At 50.6% G+C, this 21155-nt stretch overlaps 5 protein-coding genes across 5 annotated transcripts; 4 read left to right on the forward strand and 1 right to left on the reverse strand.

The window, feature by feature from the left end:
• The first annotated feature begins 1952 nt into the window (after nucleotides 1-1952).
• On the forward strand, nucleotides 1953-3677 carry BO82DRAFT_101323 (uncharacterized protein). The gene is made up of 3 exons (XM_025629732.1): nucleotides 1953-2364; nucleotides 2435-3168; nucleotides 3236-3677. Exons 1-3 carry the CDS (start codon nucleotides 2125-2127, stop codon nucleotides 3318-3320), a joined length of 1059 nt encoding a protein of 352 aa, XP_025491128.1. The 5' UTR covers nucleotides 1953-2124; the 3' UTR covers nucleotides 3321-3677.
• Nucleotides 3678-6329: 2652 nt separating this feature from the next.
• BO82DRAFT_285465 (putative HMG box transcriptional regulator) lies at nucleotides 6330-8548 on the forward strand (the record flags this gene model as incomplete). Its single annotated transcript, XM_025631502.1, has 3 exons — nucleotides 6330-6768; nucleotides 6846-6991; nucleotides 7055-8548. 3 exons carry the CDS (start codon nucleotides 6330-6332, stop codon nucleotides 8546-8548), a joined length of 2079 nt encoding a protein of 692 aa, XP_025491129.1.
• Nucleotides 8549-9214: 666 nt separating this feature from the next.
• On the forward strand, nucleotides 9215-13665 carry BO82DRAFT_337411 (DEAD/DEAH box helicase). The gene is made up of 3 exons (XM_025633391.1): nucleotides 9215-9546; nucleotides 9687-10698; nucleotides 10767-13665. Exons 1-3 carry the CDS (start codon nucleotides 9481-9483, stop codon nucleotides 13469-13471), a joined length of 3783 nt encoding a protein of 1260 aa, XP_025491130.1. The 5' UTR covers nucleotides 9215-9480; the 3' UTR covers nucleotides 13472-13665.
• Nucleotides 13666-14954: 1289 nt separating this feature from the next.
• On the reverse strand, nucleotides 14955-17198 carry BO82DRAFT_365619 (uncharacterized protein; the record flags this gene model as incomplete). The annotated part of the gene is made up of 1 exon (XM_025637009.1): nucleotides 14955-17198. The coding sequence occupies one exon, from the start codon at nucleotides 17196-17198 to the stop codon at nucleotides 14955-14957; it is 2244 nt and encodes a 747-aa protein (XP_025491131.1).
• A 1417-nt stretch (nucleotides 17199-18615) lies between these two features.
• Nucleotides 18616-20831, forward strand: BO82DRAFT_384152 (FluG domain protein; the record flags this gene model as incomplete). Its single annotated transcript, XM_025638082.1, has 6 exons — nucleotides 18616-18752; nucleotides 18805-19015; nucleotides 19082-19440; nucleotides 19488-19855; nucleotides 19902-20287; nucleotides 20363-20831. 6 exons carry the CDS (start codon nucleotides 18616-18618, stop codon nucleotides 20816-20818), a joined length of 1917 nt encoding a protein of 638 aa, XP_025491132.1. The 3' UTR covers nucleotides 20819-20831.
• Nucleotides 20832-21155: the final 324 nt, after the last annotated feature.

Below are 21155 nucleotides of genomic sequence, written 5' to 3' on the forward strand. Positions count from 1 at the left end.
TTCTTCGTGGGATTTTTTTGGTGGTGTAGCGAGATTTCCCTGTGTGGGCGGATGACTAATGCCACTAGCCCGTTGCGTGCTAGCGCCCTCGGTAGGGCTCTTATGTCAGCCGCCGGCACCTGATTTTGCTGTATGCCTGAAGCTGCAGGCATCTGCAGATTTCTGGTAACACCTACAAACTCAGGCATGAAGAGAGGCACCAGCCAGGCACCAATCAGGCACTTCACCAGGCCTCGTTCGCAACTGTCGCACGCCCAGCACCAATGAAGATCCCACCCTGGGATTTAACCAAGTATTCCAGCGACTACAGTACACTCACCACCATCATACCCTCCGCTCCTTGCAATGCAATTCTACAAATCTTTGTCAATCCGAAGACACGGCGAACAATGCGCATTCTGACATACATTACGTCCAAGTCGAAGACACCCACACATACAACCTACGGTACGTAGCCAGCAGCAAACGCACATACCCATTGTCAATTCACACGGTGTCAAGCCACCCAACCCATCGATTAATGAATGAACGAGCATGCGGGTCATCCGCTTTCACTTCTACCAAGCAACGGCGCAAATCAAGCCACCTTCAGGAGGACATTCCATGCCTGCCAATCAACCTATTCCCACTGCATCCCGTATTTGAGATTCAACCAGAAGACTACGCCGCATCAAATCCCACCTGGTAGGACTCGTGCCCCCCTCGTCTCGTGCAAGTAGAGTACTCTCCTACGTACGGAGTACTGTACAGTTTACTGTATGTACATCGTCGTTGGTGGACTCGCCAAATTGGATTGTCCCAATTTCCCCGAAATTCGTCATCGGAGTTGTCGGTCGAGATTGACTATTTGGAGATAGTCGGCGGCGCGGGGTTATGCAGTCCGCACGCACCTCACACAGTCACACGTAGATAGATTGGGAATAGATTCGATAGATCGATCGATACCGTAGCATGGATATCAACGGGCAAGATGCAGTACAAGTAGTGGACACAAATGATGTACCGAGTGTGAGAGGAACAGGAAAGACCCGATTCTGAGTAATTTCTAATTTGAAGATCTGTCCCCAGGTTTTTTTTTTTTTTTTATCTGGCTAGACCTGACTGCATAGCCTACATGTGGTACGTATGAGTACTCTATGAACGGCATTCTTAGGGTAATCGAATATGGGTAGAGGATCTCGTTGGAGTAAGTTCAGTTACGGACGGAGTAGCGACTTTTACCAGACCACTGACGCAACCAACCCCCCAAAATCGGCCAAGCAAAAAGAAGCACGCGACTGGTTACCGTTCCGAAGCCCGCCGCGCGGCCACTGGAAGATGATTTGACAGCCTTATTGCGGCCATGAGGCGGCGGCAGCGGCAGCAGTAATGATGCTGATACAGTAGATAATAGTATGGTTCAATGTCATCGTGGTCTTCTCCATTTGTCTCCCTCCTGAAGAACTAGAATAGTATACTCGTAATCAATGCCTGAAACTCTCTTGGAGGGGCGGCGAAAAAGAAGCACGTCTTTTCTGTCGTCTTTGGGACTTCTCTTTCTTTCCCCTTTCAATCCTACTACGCTTATCTACTCTCCCCTTTGCCCCGATTATCCATCCCTCTGTCCCCCTCCACCCCCGAAATTATCGTACTCGTTCAACCCTCACAGAAATCCTTCTCCAGTCTTACGTCCCCACTTATCCGGGTTCGCTCGCTGTCTATCGCCACGCTAACTTATCGTCTGCGGTACCACCGGAAGACGACGTCTTTGTCTTTGTCGGGTCCCTCCCAGCTTGTTAAATTAGGGGAAAAAGCAGGAAAAAAGTCCCTACAGACTACTTTACCTACTTACCACTTTCCTCTGCCTCTTCCTCTTTTTCTCTCTCTTCACTCTTCTCTACTCTGTTATACTGGGGTTTCCTCGTATTCGCTTTTTCTCTTGCTTAAGACAAAACTTGATCAACTTCCTTCGAAACTTTAAAAACGGGCGCAAGCTCTCCTTCTGTCGGCTTGGAACACGCCCGCAACAAAGACATCGGCCGGTCGCTTCGAGTGTCTATCGGCTTCTCCGCGCGCCAGCCTTCACCACCTTTGTCGCAAAACTCGCCGCCGTCCTTTGTTCGCGGCCCTTGATGTCAGGTCCCCATGCGCCTCTTTAGCAAGTTCCACGCCGTCTGCGCCTTGGCGATATGCAGCATCCTGCTTTCTGCCTCATTCCTCGCCTCTCAGCACTATTATCGTCGGGTCGTTGCCGATGAGCCATCGATCAAGCTTCGCCCGGCAGCGTCATTTGACCGACGCCTAGTTGTCTTTGGGGATTCTTGGAGCGACGATAATGCCGCTGAGATCCAAGGGTCCGTTTGGACCGAATGGCTGTGCTCCTCGGTAAGTGCAGTGCTATGAGACCAGATCCATTGCACTAAGTATGACAGGCTAACCATCCCTTCCCTGGCAGTTTTCATGTCACCATGAGAACCTGGCCGAGACCGCCAAGTCTTACAGTGGAAATTACTTTGGCTCGGTCGTGGATAACTCACAGCTATCGGGCTCTTTACTCAACCTATACAAGTCTCCCCTGGCTGACCTGAAAGCTCAGGTCAGCAATTGGTTGGCAGCCGAGACAGAAGTCATGCAGGCGATGAACGCAGAAGCGATCGGCACCCGTCAAAACCGGACGATTGTCATCCTTTCCTTTGGCGTGTGGGACCTGTGGAATGTTGTGGGCAAGACATACAAAGAAGCGACCCAATCGATCGACATTACGCTGGACGTGATCATGGATCAGCTCAATCTGCTGGCGGAGCTCTGGGGTCACAACGATTTGAAACTTATCCTGACTTTGGCCCCGGATGTGACCTTCTTGCCTGCATTCCGAGTCCAGGCCGAACAACACCAGGCGAAACAGAAAGACGCTATTAGCATGTCCGACTACTGGAACCAACACCTGCGACAAAGAGCGGATGGCTGGGGCAATGGCACGATCTATCTGTTCGATACGAACGCTTTCCTAGCCGACCAGATCCGCGACTGGCAGCTCTTCGTTGCTGGGATTGAGGAGACCAATGGATTGGGTAAGAACGAGGACCCCGGCTGGGAAAACGTAGAAGACGCATGCGTCCAGAGCAGCCAGCAATGGATGGTGACATCAGAGACGAAGAAGTGTGACCGTCCGGAGAAGTTTTTATTTTGGTAAGAACAAGGCATTATGCTTGGCGCTCATGACTCGACTGGAAAGGCTGACCAATTTTCCCCTCAGGAACGAGATGCATTTGGGACCGTCCGCGCACCGACTTTTGGGCATGGAAGTCTTTCACGGGATCCAGGAGATGTGGCTCCGGTAAAGTTCTTTACACGAACAAAAAGTAAAGAAACCCACATCAGACACAAATGAAAAAAGAAAAAGACAGACAAAGAAATGTTTCAACTTTCCTTTGATGGGATCCTGGCCATGCCACTTAGTCGTAATTCGCTCTGCAGGGAGCGATGACCTGTAGAGGATGACTGGTACCCACTGGCCTGTTCCCGAAACTATCAAACGCTGACGGAACAGGCGACCAAAAGGCCTTGGGCGCAGCTCTCTGTCGGGCCTGCACACGGTCGCAATTCAGGCGATGCTGGAGTGAGACTTGAGACCTGTGGCGTCACCAGTGGAAGGTACCGGATATCATTACTAGCATCCGGTTGAGATAGCAGCTGAGCCGAGTTCTGACAGGGTTTAGAGGTCTCAGGCACGGCTTCAGATCTGAATTAGGGATTGGCAAGGTGGTATGTCTCATTGAGAGACATTCATTGAGAGACCGGGAAGAACAGCAGCAGAGGGTATTCGTGACGTCTGCTTCAGTCGGGTGGAGGTTTGCTGTAACGTGATTGTAACGTGACTTGGTGTATTGGGGAGGGGTGCCAAGGGTGTGGGTGCGGCATGCGATAACCAGCAGAGATTCGGAGAAGGGGATTGACTGGGTCCTGCAACCTCAACGTATCAATGAACCAGTACCTTATACTCCCCGAAGGCCTGGAAGGAGTCTGGATCCAAGGTGATCAAGAATGATGCAAGATGAAGAGGGGCTTCAGTGGGTACTGGGTAGTATTTTCCTTTGTGAAAGACAAGATTAAGTTGGTCCTGGTTTTGGAAGAAACAACAGGGGAAAATAGTTGGGTAGGGGAGAAGGAAGAGGAGGAGGAGGCGGAGTGGGTTTGGAAAGAACAAGGGGGAAGGGAAGGGGACTACCATTGGTCTGATTTGTCTCGTTTAAAGAAGTACAGTACATTTGAGAGTTCAAAACTACTTATGCTCTTTGCTTGCTCTGCTCCTTTGTTTGAATCAAAAGAGAGGGGGTGCGAGCGGCTGTCAGACAGTCTCGGGACGATCAATCACTAGCTGATGAACTTGGTAGCTCAAGCAAATGAACTATCTGTCGCGGTCTGTTTCCTATGGGGGTAAAATAGGCAGAGAGCTGAGCCCGGATGGGAGGCCGCTAGTTCCGCTTGGCCTGTCAGTGGGTAGCTTTTTGTTAGCTGCTTAGCCCCGAGGCCCAGGTACCGGTACCTGGGGAAAGGCGATTTTACGAACGGTCTAGATCTGGGTCTTGCGTGTACACACAGTACTCCGTAAGTACAGAGTAGTACCCTGGAATGGAACTACAGTACAAGAAGACTAGAATACTCATATGTAGTGTAAATGGAGGAGGATTCTGATGATAACTGGAACTTGTTTTGAAAGTAGTTGATAGTAAACTGCAGGGTAGTACTGTACCTAGTACTTATCCTTGGCTGATTGCTACTCCATTGTCAGGAGTACGGTCAGTACCTAGTAGTTAACCCGACCAAGTCCAGTGAAATTGAAGAGGAAGAGGTACAGTACACTTGTTTGGGGAGGGGAGGGGGGGCAATCAAACCCCAAGAGCAGTTCTCGCTCATTACCTTTGGACCTGATTAGCACTAAAGTTCGGGTGTCACATTGGCGGTGGGGAGGGAGGGCATGGAAGTAGATGTGATTGGCCTCGGATGGCAGCCGCCCACCGCATGCGGACTCCCCGAGAACAAAGGAAACATTGCGAACAATACCCTTCCATCCCATCTCCCCATCCTGTCTCCGTGACTATCACCTTCATCATAGATGATTAGGAAGTTGGTAAGTAGGTCATCACTGGACCTTTCTGATTCGAGTTAGTTTAACATGATTCTGTTTGCCTGTAGTAGGTGACTTTGATGACTCAATCAATCACCCTCATCCTCATCCCTCCCCTGTTGACAGTCAATACCGTCATTATCCCATCCCATCCCATCGATCTCCCTTTGTTACCACTCCACCTAGTAACAATTCTTCTCTTCCCTTCTCACGCCCCAAATATAATCTATTTATGATGTCAACGTTTCGGCATCCCACGGACTACCCATTGCGGTGCTCTTTCTATTCGATTGTAGTATGGGCAACCTGCATCCCACTCGATGAGATTTGGGGTTTCATTTGGATCTCGAGGAGAAATAAACTATCTTGTGTGGTGGTGGAGATTTCCAACTATAGCCGGGCTATTCGGCTTATCCTGGCAAAGACAGACAAAGAAACCCCGGTTCCAGAATTAGATGATTTCATGTAGACTAAAACCTAAGACGTACGTAGTAGGGGAGGGAAAAAAAGCTAAGGCACCGGGGTCCAAAGATAGTCGGCTCTTATAACAAAGCACTTCAGAAAGCCAAATCCCCTCCGGCTTTCTTCCCCGGCGCCCTCTCTTTTTGGTAGGTTTGGTTTGAATAGGACCTTCCTATCATTCATTGTCAAAAGTTCCCCTCCCTCCATAATTGAGATTCGGACGAGAGACAGAGAAAGAAAGGAAATAATTCGAAGAGGGCTGCCACAATAAAGAAACGAAAAGGCAACCAAACCAACCCTATCCTTGACGCCCAGGGAAAACAAAATAAGAACACAAGTCCCTTGCCCATCGTTATTGGTATTATTCTCATCATCATCATCTTTATTATTATTATTATTATCCTGATTATCTCTATTTCCACTACCATTTGTGAATTTGTGAATACCGAGTGTGTCGCCAGCCCAGCGACGTCCCCAACCACGAGGCAAAGTCATTCGTTTTTGGCCTCCTCAGCCCTTTTGATTGATATGTGCATGTCTTTCTTTCATCGGCCTAAACTTCCCTTCGCCTCTATTCCTTTCTTTCGTCCTGAATTCCGAGTTCTATCCTCTATAATTCTTCCCCACCCCCCTTCTGCTCTCTTTCAGCGGTTGTTCCGTCCTTTCACTCCATCTGAACCACAATCACCAACGTCCCGCGCCCTTCCTTTGCTCACCTTAAGATACTGGTCGGCCACCCCCCTCGACACTGTTTTCTTAAATGGCTTTTGATCGAGTTCTTCCCAAGCCCCCTGCTTTACGATATGATCCTTCTTTGGCCACGCTACCTCTATCAACCGGTAGTCTCCTTGACCATAAGATTATGAACGACGGATACTCGAAAATGCCCGTGATGGACCATCACCATCGCGATGCCGCTCCGTTCGTGGCGCCTCGTCGGTGGGCCGATAGCTTCACCCATACGCATATGGCCCACAATCGGCACAAGATGGCCTTGAACAAAACCGTACCTTCCCTGGAGGCCTCGAAACCACCGACTTTTTTGGGCACCAAGTCAATCCCTCTACGCGAACGGCCTTCCGTATCAGAGCGCTCATCCTCGTCCAGCCCAGTCAAAGCTGTGGCTCCGATCACGAGAGAATCAGCAGCCAATTTCTGCCTGTGTCAGCCAGATCCGAAGATCCCCAGACCTAGGAACGGTATGTAGCTTCAGGCGCACGGATAGCTGTCGCTATCGTACCTCCATGTGCAGACCAGCTGACGAAGGCAAATGCAGCATTTATCTTGTACCGTCAACATTGGCAGGCATCAGTCGTGGCTCAACATCCGGGGCTTGCCAACCCTGAGATCTCTAAGATCATCGGGGAGCAGTGGAGGAAACTGCCCCAGGACACCAAAGACACCTGGAAGGCTCTAGCAGAGGTGAGTGGAATCCACCATCTTGGGTCAACCGAACATGCCTTGTTAACGTGATTGAATGTTTAGGAGGAGAAAGCCCGCCATCAGCAGCAGTATCCGGAGTACAGATATCAGCCTCGTCGCTATGGCCGCGATGGGAGTTCCCGTAACGCCAGCTCTGGCATCAGCCATAACCCGCCCGGCTCCACAGTCTGCAGCCGGTGCGGTGGCCGAGTTATGAACCCGCCCGTATCGCCGGACGCGCCGCCTTTCACCCCCAGCACCTCGGGGCTCAATAGCGTCTCTCCACAGGCCGAGACGGTCGCCGTGCGCAGCAGTCAGGCTCGGTCCAAAGACATGGATCGGGCCTCAAGTGTGGTCCGAATCGCCTCCACCGGGGAGTCACAGTCACCTCGTCAGCGTCATTTTGAGGAGAGTGGCAGCCGGTCTCCGGATAGCAAGCGCCGTCGATTCAACCCCCAGGTTTCTTTCAAGAACAATATTCAAGGTGACCGGAGCCCTGATTCTTCGTATCCTGTCTCTCCTTACACACCTCAATCGACTGTTTCCGACATAAGAGGGTTTCTTCAATTGGCGCCACCTCAGAGACCCGTTCGAAATGTTAAGGATTTTACTCCACCGGACCCTAGCCTCAAACTCCCTCCCCTACAGACCACTGCCGTTTCTTCTTCCCAACCGGGAGCTATGACCCCTATGACTCCCTTCGCACGGGACGGATCTAGCCTCGAGACCACGGTCATGACGATCCCCTTCCTCAATAAGATCAAGGTCCTTGCAAAGATCTCACCTCCTCTCGCACCTCCATACCACGGCACCGGGGCACCACGGCGGGGGGCCGTGATCGCGGTGGATGGGCAGGATCCAACTCTGGTCAAGACAATGGTGGACCATCTCAACAGCACGCTGCAGAAGGAAGGTAGATATCAGACCCACACTTTCACCGGACCGGATATCAATCCCCGCAAGAGCTACTCCGACTCGGATCAGATGGGGGATGCGACAGTCGACTACCTTAACATCATCTCCGAATGGCACCGCATCTCCGATAAGATCATCAACTTTGTCAAGCCGGTGCGGGCCTCATCCGAGCCCAAATCCGAACACGAGGAACCCACGGGCGTGTCACCGCGAACGATAATCCCGAAGACTGCCGAAATGCAGATCAATTCACCTGAACCGGCGGCGGAGGCTGCGTCCCCGTCAGCGGCTTCGACAGAGATCAACATCCACCGGGTACCAGTGGCTCTTGTTCCTCGGTATCAGCTGACCACGGCGGACGCATTTGCATGCTCCGTGCAGATCGGCGACTCGTATGCACCACTGGATCATTGGCAATGGATGGCCTCTCTCTGGCGTGCCTGCGTGGGACCCGACATCACAGTCTACATCCGAGAGTGCGAAAAGGAGGAACTGGGCCGACACGGAGGCAATCCCGTGGAGGTCCGCCTGCAGGACGCACGAACGATCGTTGTGCGGCGGGCGGCGTCGTCCTCCAAGGAGATGGAGGAGAAAATCATGAAACGAGTAAGCTTTGAGATCGAGGACTTCCTGACGCAATGATTGACTCTGTAACTTTTTCTGACTATTCCTGAATTTTGGTTAATTTCCCCTCTCCCTGATTGTAGCATTTTCAGGCTTTCACTTCCAGCGCTCGATGCCCATTCTATATAGGGTTGTGTTCACATTCAATGTGTCTTTCACGGGTTATGCGGCGTTGTGGGTTAGGAGGTGTTTTTTTTTTTGGGAGGTTAATCTTCAACAAAATGAGGCATGGTGTTGTCAATCGTGGAGGACATTTAATAATATATATGATGTAGTTATGTTGAAGATGTATACAAATTCCACAACAAAAATGACATCATCAATCAAGCCTCATGGGGGGCTCTTGATAAGCCATGGAGCTTGAAGTATGATCTGTCAACACAAAGAGGGTTGATCTTTTGCTTGTACAAGTATGAACGTGTCAGGACTGTTGGTGGGAATGCAGTCCACGGTGGAGTAGGTAACACAAGATCGGAATCTGTAGCCTCAGGCAGAGACCCGGGAGAAGCCAATATAACCTTATCCGGCACTGGAGAGGGCGGTGGCGCGTGCTACCCTATCATCATGGAGCGATTGTGGCGCTTATCGGCAGATCCTCCACCCGACCCTCGATCGATGATGCATCGAGCTGAAAACCCGGGGTCACCCACCACTACCACCTTCAGGTACTGTACTTCGTACAGTACTACATCCACTTCTCTGCAGGGGCTGATGCGGCTCAGTGTTTTGTCTTCTTCCTCACGCGTGCGTTCTGCTTGAAACTGCAGACATTGCTTTGTGCGTTATGCTCAGATGACAGCAACTACAGCCCAGTGAAGGACTAGGACTAGTTAAACCCAGGCCAGTGAGATCATCTCCGACGAGATTTTGGCTTGGTCCTTAGTTGCGGATCAACACACAACACCCACCACCCCGGGTCGTGAGAACAAATTGCTGCTATTGTGGCTGTCATGTTGACCGCAAATGAAATTGCCAATGTGACTTCTGCACCTATCGTCAATACCCCTGATTGTCAGGTATGTGCAAAAACACCCTATTGACATGGAGACACGATTGTTTCTCCTGTCAGTACCCGCCAGAGTGCAAAGAGGATGGTCGCTTACCGGTCGCTTCTACCCCCCTTCCTCCCCGAGGGAGGGGCATTTCTGGCATACAGGCACCACAACCACAAACCCCCGGAATCCAGTATGACAGCATGGCGCTCGACTCCGACCCGGAAGGCCTATCCGCCACCGACTTCTACCCGGGGCTAGAATCATCGATCGACTCGCCAGCCTCGACGCCGACCCCCGCAACGCCCCGATCCGAATGCCCCGCGCCCCGAAGCATCGTGGCGGTAGATACGCCTACCGCCACTGCTGCTGTCGCTGTTTTCAGGGAGGGGGAAGAATCGGAAGACATCTCGCTCGACTCGTACATCGCCGTGGGGGTGCTGCGCAAGCGCAACCCGGTCTACGAGAGTGTGGAGGAGAAGGCCCCGGCAGCGGAGGCGGACGGGTACCCAGCCTCCCAAGTCGCCAACCTGGAGAGCCACCAGTGGATCCGGACGATCAGTTTCACTTACCCGGAAGAACACTCGTCGTGGTGCGGGGTGCAGGTCTACGTGCTCCCGGACGATGTGGGGCGCAGGTACCTGCCGCGGTCGAATATGGCGTTGCGCCGCGCGCTCAAGGTGGTCATGGAGAGGATCGATCGCTCGGTGGAAGCGTGGACGGGCGACTTTGTCGCGGACTGGAATACCTGGGGCCCCACCAAGCGGGATGCCGAGGAGGATGGGAAGGAGGAAGATGAGGAGTCTCTTTGGTACATTTTCAACACCCTGCAGGATCCGGCGCCTCGCGCAGATATGATCAAAGACAACCCGTATGCGAGGAGGGCCATGGAGCAGTTGCTAACGGTGGCGGCGCCGGCGTCGAGCGGAGGGGAGGGGAAGGACGACGGGGAGGAGTCCGGTCCGGATTATTCGGGGGTCTTGGGGCTCAAGACACCGCTCTATCCCTATCAACGTCGTTCGGCTGCGACGATGGTGCAGCGGGAGGCTCAGCCGGCGCAGATGCTAGATCCTCGATTGGAGGCTCGCAGAGGTCCACTGGGCCAGGAGTATTACTATGACAAGGAGGAGGGACGCATTGTGCGGGAGAAGAGGATGTATTCGGAGGCCTGTGGAGGTTTGTTCTTGGCTATCTTGATTGTGCGTGTTGACGGGGAGCCAAACTGCTGACGCTCTATTTGCTAGGAATTCTGGCGGAAACGATGGGCTGCGGTAAAACACTGATCAGTCTGGCTGTGATCTTGGCAACACGCGGCCATTTCCCGGAAATTCCTCTGGAGCACCAGGAATTGAAACCTCAAGTCCGGGACACAACTGGAAGTCTGGTCGAAATGGCCGCGGCAACCGCCGGTCGGTTCTCGCTGCCATGGAAATCCCATTTTGACGAACTAGGCCACTTCGGCGCCTTGTATAACAGATGTGTCCAAGCGTGTGAGAGGAATCGCGGTTCATATACTCTCCCTCCGCCCCCAGCTAGGCACGGAGGCCGTAGTGGCGTGTCGTACCCGCGGCCACCTCCCCAGAAGCTTTATCTCTCTTCGGGCACATTAATCGTTGCTCCACCGAACCTGGTCAACCATTGGGAAAAGGAAATCGAAGCCCACACCCAAGGCCTCAAGGTACTTACTCTTCGATACAACAGTGATCAACTTCCCTTCCCTGATGAGCTGTTGCAATATGATATTATCCTGTTCTCGAAGGTACGCTTCGAGAAGGAAGCTGGTGAACCGGCTCACCTCACTCGACACCTCCCTGAACCTCCAACTTCCCCCTTGACCAAGATCCATTGGTTGCGTATCATCGTCGACGAGGGCCACAATGCCGCCGGCAGCGGACATCGGTCGAACATGGCTCATTTACTCAAGCAGCTGCGCATTGAGCGGAGATGGGTGGTGTCTGGTACCCCGTCCAGCGGGCTTTACGGGGTGGAGGTTAGTTTAGCCTCACAGGAGACCCACACCAGCGATACGGATTTGACCGAGGCGACGACGGCTGTGTTGAAGGGCCGGAAGAAGACCGGCAAGGCCAAGGATAGTGAGCTCAAGGATCTGGAGAAGTTGCGGCGGATTGTGATTGATTTCCTTGAGCTGAAACCCTGGTCGAACTCCCGGAATCGAACAGATGACCAGGCCAATTGGGTCACATACATGACGCCTGTAGGGCCTGGGTTGAAACGGCGAAAAGCCTCATCACTCCGGGCTACTTTGCAAGGCCTCGTCGTCCGTCATCGGCTGGATGTCATTCACAATGAGATCACGCTTCCTAGACTTTACAACCGAGTCGTGCAGCTGGAGCCGACTTTCTACGATAAGATGAGTCTGAATTACTTCATCTTCATCTTGGCCGTGAACGCAATCACCTCAGAAAGACAGGATCAAGATTATATGTTCCACCCCCGCAACCGGAAGCACTTGGGCCAGGTTATCAGCAACCTTCGCCAGGCGGGATTCTGGTGGGCCGGCTCAGATGAAGGCCTCTCGAGTACGATCGAAAATGCTTCGAAATTTTTGGAGAAGAACCGCGATACGATGACCGACAGTGACATTGGAATGCTACAAGAGGGCATCCAGGTTGCCGAACAGGCTCAGGCGTGCAGCAGCTGGCATGCATTCAAGCAGATGCACGAACTCGGCGTGTTCGTCGAGGACTTCCCTCCGCATGCTCGAAGCATGTGGGCTCTCGATAGCTCCAGCGCAGAGAACGAGCCCCTACTACTTGGCATCACGCAAGCGCATCACGCGCAGCGATTCATTACCAAACAGCTGAACAAACCCGACCCGGCCGACGGGCTCGCTGGTGCAGGCATCAAGGTGCGTCGCGAGCTTCGACTCGCCAGTAGCGAGGGCGACAACATCGAGACGAAGAAGACCACGCCAGACAAGCCGATCAAGAGTAAATCGCCCAAGAAGACCTACAGCAAGGGTCTGGTGAAGACCCTGCCGCCTGACTCCCCACTTGCCAAAACCAAACTCGTCGCCACCGCCTCGGCCAAACTGACGTACCTCCTGGACCAGATCTCCGAGTACCACAAGAGCGAGAAAATCATTGTGTTCTACGAGAACCCCAACACCGCATACTGGATTGCAGAAGGAATCGAGCTTCTCGGAATCGATTTCCGGATCTACGCGCAGACCCTCAAGCCCGACACCCGAGCGGGATACCTGACCCTGTTCCGCGAGTCCGAGGAGGTGCGTGTCTTGCTCATGGACCTCCGGCAGGCCTCGCACGGCCTGCACATCGCCAACGCCTCGCGCGTCTACATCGTTAACCCCATCTGGCAGCCGAACGTCGAGAGCCAGGCCATCAAGCGAGCGCACCGCATCGGCCAGACCCGCCCCGTCTTCGTCGAGACGCTCGTCTTGAAGGGCACCCTCGAGGACAAGATGCTGCGGCGCCGAAAGGCTATGACCGACAGCGAGATCCAACACGCCGAGCGTGATCTGCTGGACGATAGCACGATGAGCTCGATCATCCAGAATGAGCGCTTCATCCCCATGCCGGAGAACGAGCCTTCCTCCTCTTTCACCACGCGAGTAGCATATCTGAAGCACCCCACCGGATTCTTCGGGCGACACAAGCTCGCGATCGCCGATGACGAGGATGTCGCGAGTGTCGAGATGGCGGCAGCCGCGACTTCTGCTCCGAAGACCCCGCCAGCCGCGTTCCGGAGGAAACGCGCGCGTCTCGTGCCGGTACACCTCAGCGAAAGCAATTCCTCCGGACCGGATATCATCACCCCGAAACGGCGACGGACCTCAGCGCCGCGAGTGGGATTCGTGTCTTCGCAGGGAATCCTCATGACGCCTCCACGGAGCTCCAAGTCCCCGAGGCCCACGGTACGTCCGGGGGAGTCGTCGAGTAGTCGTGCCAGTCCTGCTGTAGGAAGATAGCGAACTGTATTGGTAGGCATGATAGTGGTTCTACATGACGGGATAGAGAGAGGGCAGGGCCAAAATTTCGGTGGATCTTGTATAATCTATGGAGTGCAGATCTACTTACTATGTATAACCACCGGTCTACAAGCGATGTACTGTGCGGACCCCCCTTCCTTTCAACGTCCCAGTAACACTCAATCTTAATCCCCATAATCAACGGTTTCCGGGGGAGAACCCCCGGACCCCCCTTTCTTTCAGCTTCCCAGTAAAGCGCGTCTGCAGTATCTTAATACTTCAACCATGAATACTAAGTACAGTACGGAGTAAGTCTGGGTGTCGACGGGATTGACACGGTTGTGCGTGGTATATGTTCTCATTTCCGTGGGCTTTTCACATTAACAATAGACGTAATACTACGCTAGCTACGGATGACCATTTGGCCATCGTGGAATTAATTTATCGGACATCAATTCGCCGCCGCTAAGCAACGTCTCCGAGAGACCACTTGGGCTCCTTAACATGTTGACTCTGAATTTAATAACGACTGTATAAATAACGGGCAATCCCATAAAATGGCGCTGATGCTGAGGTTTGTTGACGGGATAGCTATTCAGCCGGAGTGGATAGTCACATGATGCACAATTCTCTTTGCCCGCAGCCTTTTAGCACCACCAACTTTATGTATAGTCTCCATCAACATGTTTAGTCCAGAATCCTGGGTTTATCCGATACTTTATAGAGATCCACCGTCTCTAAGCGTTGTTCACCTGACAGTTTGTTCGCAAGAGGATTTTCACAAGAAGCTCCCTGCAGGGCATTCCACAGGCCTGATTTAAAACCTGGATATCCTCTTCAAATTCGGAGACCTAGTAAAAGAACCCAGATATATGTCAAATGGCAGAAGAATAAAACATTTGTACATAATACTATACTCTAGCAGCCCAGCTCAGACTGTTTCGTGAGAAATAGGCTTGCAGAAAGAAAAGGCTACTCCGGATTCTTTTCCAGTACTGTTGGAAATGCGATGTCTACGTCTTTATAATGGTAAGACTCAAGCACGATGACGGACTAGGTCTTGCAGTTCTAATCCCCAATGGCATCTATCCTGAGAGTAGCTTGTAGAAGTTTGTCACGTCGATACAAATTTGCTGACCAATGCAGGTCTCTCATCATCCAGAGCTGGGAGATATAAGATGTTAAAGCATGGCTACCAGATACGCCTGTAAAGACGGAGTGTTCGCTGGCAAACCGACCACATAAAGGCGAACAGGGAGACAGTTTCCACAGATATGGAGTAGTCTAGAACATTAACCTCGTATTGTCTTCCCGGAGGTCAGGCTTGCTGGGTAATAAATGGTTATAAGTCATTGGCATAGAAGAAGAGTTCCCGTGCACAAAGATGGCGGCTCGTTCGATCACTTGTGCATGGGTTATCTGTAGTGCCTGTTGAGTTCCTGTATTGCTCCAGTTTAAGGTCCGATCTCCAGTGGCCTCGAATTTACCCGACACGCAATCTTTTTGATTCACGTTCTTCAGAACCACATTGTAGTCGTTTGAGAAGGACTGGTCGCTTGTGCTTCGGCCGGCGCTCCAGTGTGCTCCGATGGAAATCAATAATCAAGGCTCGTTTGAGCTCAGCATTCCATAAAATATTTTCCGGGCGAAGATCCTGATGACAAATTCCTAAAGAGCGGATCTCCTTCACCGACCGAGAAATCGCACGCTGAATGGCTTTGTCGCGAGTCATATGGCTCACGCTTATACCACCCCAGCCCATCAGTAGCATATGACGGATTTTCCCCGCGCCGTGAAGAAAGTAGATTTGGGCCAAATTGATAGCACCGAGAAAGACTGGAACTGCCGATCCTTGGGCACGCTGGAGAACTCGGTAGACCTCTGCTTCGCGTGACACCTCCGCCCAGAGCCTCGAAGTCGTCCCTTTCCCAACAACAGTGTATCCAAAAGTGGCACAAGTAATCATGAATGGTGCACCGTATGAACCACAAGAGCCTATTGGAGTGCAGTTATGATCCAGATCCTGATCGAGCTGCTCCTTAAGTTTTATCACAAGGTCAGCTGCACTGATTGGGTGGCGGTCCTTATTTCCGCTAAGCATATGCAGCTCCGTATTTGGACAGTCTTGATCTAGCATACCGCCCTGCTGTAATCCGACAAGGCACTTTTGTGTGCAATATCGAGCAACAAGTGTACGAGATTGCCCGCTTTGGTTCCCTTGGGGACTTGTCTGAAGTGCAGATTGTTTGGTTGTAGGGGACGATGTGACCTGGCTGAACCCCCGCTTCCGTCCCACAGATGCGGTGCGGTCTACCTCAGAATCAGGAGAATCCTCTCGGACATTTTGTTGGGTTAATGGCGCGCAGCCAGAGCCCGCTCGTGTAAGTACTCGACGACCTTTGGTGACAGGAGACCCTGTAGGAGACAATGAAGGTAGGTACTCGGATGTAGTTTGCTCCGGGCTACTATATTCAGAGGTAGCATAGTCTACGTTCGGGTTCTGTGGTAATGCTGTCGATGGGATATGGGAACGCTCGCTATCAAAACTCGTGCGCCATTTCGGTAGCTCGTCTTCGGCGGCATTCCGCCAGGCCTGATCACGAAGAGGAGTGCGAAAACTCATCAAACAAAGGCATAGAGTTCTCTCAATTCGAGTCATGGGAGATCCAGGTCTTCCACACATACTGGGGTCACCCAGATGGTAATAGAGGGTGGTTGGGTCGTCGTAGGGCACCCAGAGCTGGACGTCCATTAGGCCGTTCGTTAAATATGAATACGTGAGACCCTCTTGAATCATCACGTGGAACTCTTGAACAATGGCGGACCCGGCCAGCCGAGCGGCGTTATATCTTGACTTTTGCGGTTCTTCAGTCGGAACAGTATCCCGTTCTACAATTTCGTGCCAAAAGTCCATCGGCCGAAGTCCCTCACGCAAAATCGCCACGGAGAGCTTATGGGGTGGTTTGTATTCGACTGTAGTGAGCAAGGTACTCGTAGTCCCGTCCACCCGGTGAATGCAGAATTGATCCGGCTTCGAAGGGTTTGTCGTTGATGGCTGGCTAGCATCAATTCCATCATCCCCGTCCAGGGCGTTGGCGTGATTGTCGAACCACACTCCGCTACCTAAACAAAACTCCTCACGAGCACCTGGTATTTTGCATAACTCCGCGACGATATCGTGCACATGGTCTTCAACGGCAAGTCGCTCATAGGTCTCGAGGTCCTGTTCACTGCTAATCGGTCGACGCGCAAATCGACGACCATGATCTTCCAATGCAACTAGTGGCGTGAATAACTGTCGCGCGTCCTCTTGTGTCGGTTGAAGGTAGCGGCAAACAGAATCGTAGATTTCCTGTTGTTTAGCTTCACAGTCGGTCCACGGGAGGAGTCGTAAAGGACAGTGTTTTCCGGTGGGAGAAGGGATTTTGCCCGTCGTGGAGCGAGACGGTGTTTGCGCTCGTAGGGGCCTCCAAAGAAGATCATGGCAATATCGGATAAACTCTGGAAAAGTCGTCGGTCGGTTGCGTTCCCTCTCTTGCCACTCCCGTTCCTCTGCTTGCTTTCTCAGCTCGGCTTCCTGCCTCTGGAGTTCCTCCGCGAGCTTCCTCTCCTCCTCTGCCTGCTTCTCCCTGTCTTCTGCCTGTTTTTGGCGTTCTTCTGCCCACTTCCTTCTCTCCTCTGCCTTGAGAAAAAGTGCTTTATAGTCAGGGGAGCTGCTTCCACTCATTGTGGCCGAGGGAAACGGATATAATGCCCCATAGCGGTCTTGTCTGTACTGTCCCTTTCTATCGGATGTCAGTGGTGCGGAAAACGGTCAAAGTATTTATCCGCCCGAAATGCGGATTCGCTGATGTGCCTCCTTCCCCTCACTTCTGGCCGAAGTCTCCCACGGTTTTGAATTCGTGTTGTGTCCAATATAACTTCTATCTCTGTCTGTCTGTCAAGCTGCCCTTTAAGCAAATTTCGGCAGATAAAAAGACCGTTATGCGTCCAATTTATATAGGCATTGCTCGTAAAGCACAATCTAAGCTATAAGATCCAAAATTAGTTCCAAGATACATAGGTCCATTGGCGTGTTCCATTCTATCTGCTGGATTATAGCGCCTCTCTACGTTCAGACTCCGAGCCTAGACTTTCTTGAGATTATCCTTGAAGACCCGTCCGTCCGCCTTCTCGTTGGTCCATTTTTTAATGAGCTACTGGCCTGAAATTTATATGAAAACTCTCTGGGTTTGAGGGCGTCATGTCGTCATCGACGCGTACCAAGAAATTCTACCAATTTTTCACGCTAGATATGACGCGATATCAACGTGGCGCAAAGTGTATCAGACAAACTCAGTATAACAGGAACAATCTTTAAGTGCTATTTCGCGAGGGGACTACTGATAGGCACTGCGCTGTTGCTTAAATCCCCTCAGTAGAAACTCTGGGTGGTGATTCAGTTTGCTCTACTCCGGATCTGGCACTGTTCTGACAATCTGGATAACTGCTAAGGCTCTCAAGAGTCCCCAAGCACCGTCAGCTATTGCTAAGATGGCACTGGCTGCCGCCAGACTGAGCGTCAGGAACCTTGAATTAGTAGGCGTCCTAATATCGTTGCTATAGTAGATATTGTAATTACTATATGAGAAAATTTAAGAACAAGATAAGCTGCAATAGAGAGTATTCATCCTTAGATCAACTGCCAAGGCGGACAGGCGGTGAGATCTAGAATAGAGGGTTTCAAAGGGCAGGCCAAAGCTGTAGCCTACCACGGTAATCTTCTACATACTAAATAGCTTAAGGGAAAGAAGGCGCTATGTCTAAGAATTGAAATCATACCATACCGATTAATTCGCTGTCGCCTCAGACCAATTTTGCGGGGTAAGTTTTGATGGGGACGAGAAAGACATGATTGTGCGCGAACTTGAAGTAAAAAACCGTGGTTTTTTCACTGTACACTGTTAATCAATGTACTATTACAACTATGTACTAGTGCGTTATTCTGATTCGCTCACCTCAGGGAGTTTTTTACCTTGCGGTTATGGATTCCTTATGCTTTCTGTCAGATCAAAATAGTATGTGGGCGCGTATATAAGTAGTCTTCAGAACAAGCAATCAAGCATGATTTATCTATTCTTTAACTCTTTCTCATCTTTCCAGCTATGGATAAACGTCAAGGCAAAGTCTCGAGTAAGATCGACTGGAACCAGTTTGTCCAAGAGCCTGATATTGAAGTTAAAAGCTCATTTGCGACAACAACACAGCAGAGTATAATACTTGTCCATCGAAATTTTGAAAGGTGATCACTTCTCAATACAATGAATAACTTCTTGACTGACTATTTCTTCAAGATTTGTCCACAATCTGAAGCCGCAAGAATACAAGTACTGGCTACAAAATATCAATCTCAGGGTCATCGAAGGATTCTTCCGATGGTACCTGGAGAATCATGCAGTGGTGCACCAGTCAGGCTTCCTAGTCTTTGCAAGATACTTTAGGATGTATTGGTGTGAAGAGATGGGTCAAATCTTTGATTATGACCTGAGACGTCGAATGACAATGGTAGGTTCATCAAATCCAGAATTGTGATTCTCAGTAATGCATTATGTTGGGTCTAACAGTTCTCAGCTCGTTTGCACTACTCTTACCGACGAATATGAACTAGAGCTGGGTGGCAAAACACAACCATCGATGAATATAGATGATCTTCTATATACCACACACCATCTTGTTGGAATAACCAATGTATGGTTCCCAACTGTGCGTTGTCGGCAGCAGCATAGTACACTGCGAAAGATGATGACTTCAACATCTGCTAGACCTGGTACATTGGTCGAATCCTCCGGATACATGAGGCAGAATGACGCTCTGTTATGGAAGGATATTGAACTCTACATGGTAAAGCATCCAGAGCATCCGACATGCAAAGTACTTCTCATGAGAGTCAAACATCGACTGAACAAAGGAAGGAGGAATCGTGGTGTGGCGTAAGTGATCTATGCTTTGAGAAATTCTCAAGTCTAATTTGATACAGGCCGGTTTACACATACACTGAGAGAAATGATAACTTGGGTCTATGTGTCATCCAAGATATCTTAGAATATGCATTTCTCGATAATGCTTTTGCAAGTCAGCATATCAAGAGTCCAAGAGATCTTTGGCTCTATACAGATATTCCGGGCCACCGCCAGAGTACCCCTATACACTTCAAAGATTCCGTGAAAAATATTCCTATTCTCAGACGTGCGGTGAAAGATTCAGAGGGTAACTGGATCACTCACCCAACAAAAGCTTTGACATATGCACGTGCACAGGAAGATGAGATTCGAACCAGCAGGTCGGCAGGGTTTAAGGAACCTGGCTCCTTGTACAAATACCGTAAAGGAGCCGCAGCAAACTTGAGTAAGGATATCATACTATGATAGCCTACATTTACTGACTTTCACAGGGCACCTGGACGAGCATTCTCGAAATCAGGTCATGGGACATAGGAGAGGGGGCGCTTTTGCATACTATGTTCAAATAAGGGACGATACTCAATCCGCTTTCATGGAAACACCGGCAAGGGATGCCTTGCTCAAGCTGTCCAGTAATGCAAGTCTAACGAGAGATGCATCTGCTCCCCAAGAGCTCAGCAAGCAAGAAAAAATCAACATTGAACTGAACCCGGAACTCAAAGATCTGAGGCGGAAATGCGCAGAACTCCGTCGTGATATCATCTCAAAATATCATCAGATTCAAAAAGCGAAAGGCTCTGAACAATTTCAGCAGTTGAAACACCTGCAGAGTCAAGTTCGTGCCACGAGGAAAAGACTGTCTACACAAACCATGAAGGTTCGGTACACAGAATTTTTTCACACTGTCGGAAACCAGATAATCGATCATAACTTTCGAGGCGAACCTCTGAAGTTCGAATTTAATCAGAATCAGGTCATACCCGAGCGAACCACTATTGCACAACTTGAGTTTAAAAATCGAAATGCAGACACTGTTGACGATACAGAGCTCCTGGAAGATCGTATCAAATCACTTGAACTACGCTTACAGTTGCATCGGCTCGAGATTCCAAAGCAACTGCATACCAGAATCAGTATTGATACAACTGTTTCAGCAGAGTTGCAAGCAGTAGCAGTGACTGCAAGCCTTATGTGCCCCGTGTGTCTCGGTCGCACCAGTCTCCATCCAAGTGCGAGGACGTATCAATACGCCAGAAAAGACACTCTGCAGAAACACTTCGCAAGACATAACTTATCGAGGAGCTTTTCAAGTGGAAGAAGTTGTGATATTCCCGACTGCAACAAATCCCTACATTCTCTCACACAATACAAGCATCATCAAGCTACAGAGCATGGAATTGAACTGTAGTAGTGTATAGGTGAGGAGTGTTGACGAACCCTTTGGTAAAGTGAGCAGCATATATAGGTCAAGATTGGAGTATCTTATTTAAGATTAATCTAAAGGATAATCCAGAGTACAATTCGGATCATTTAGTCGAAGGTAATAATATGACAAAAAAATAGTAAAATACTATAATTCCCGAAGTGCTGATTAGATACATTGAAATGACCAAAGAAAACTTATCTAGCCAGCTGACCAAATTTAGATTGGCCAGACTGACTAGTAACTGTGTTTTTGAAAGCAGGCTGACCAAAAGCAGGCTGACCGAAAGCAGGCTGACCGAAAGCCTGGCTAGACTGACTGA

Source organism: Aspergillus uvarum (genome assembly GCF_003184745.1).
Source record: "Aspergillus uvarum CBS 121591 unplaced genomic scaffold BO82scaffold_33, whole genome shotgun sequence".
Classification (NCBI taxonomy): Eukaryota; Fungi; Ascomycota; class Eurotiomycetes; order Eurotiales; family Aspergillaceae; genus Aspergillus; species Aspergillus uvarum.

Excerpts from the sequence above, each read along its gene's own strand:
- BO82DRAFT_337411 (XM_025633391.1), top strand. The coding sequence starts at position 9,481 with ATGTTGACCGCAAATGAAATTGCCAATGTGACTTCTGCACCTATCGTC. Across the intron at positions 9,547-9,686 it reads TCAATACCCCTGATTGTCAG|GCACCACAACCACAAACCCC; the intron begins GTATGTGCAAAA and ends TCTGGCATACAG. Across the intron at positions 10,699-10,766 it reads GTATTCGGAGGCCTGTGGAG|GAATTCTGGCGGAAACGATG; the intron begins GTTTGTTCTTGG and ends TCTATTTGCTAG.
- BO82DRAFT_101323 (XM_025629732.1), top strand. The coding sequence starts at position 2,125 with ATGCGCCTCTTTAGCAAGTTCCACGCCGTCTGCGCCTTGGCGATATGC. Across the intron at positions 2,365-2,434 it reads CCGAATGGCTGTGCTCCTCG|TTTTCATGTCACCATGAGAA; the intron begins GTAAGTGCAGTG and ends CTTCCCTGGCAG. Across the intron at positions 3,169-3,235 it reads CCGGAGAAGTTTTTATTTTG|GAACGAGATGCATTTGGGAC; the intron begins GTAAGAACAAGG and ends TTTTCCCCTCAG.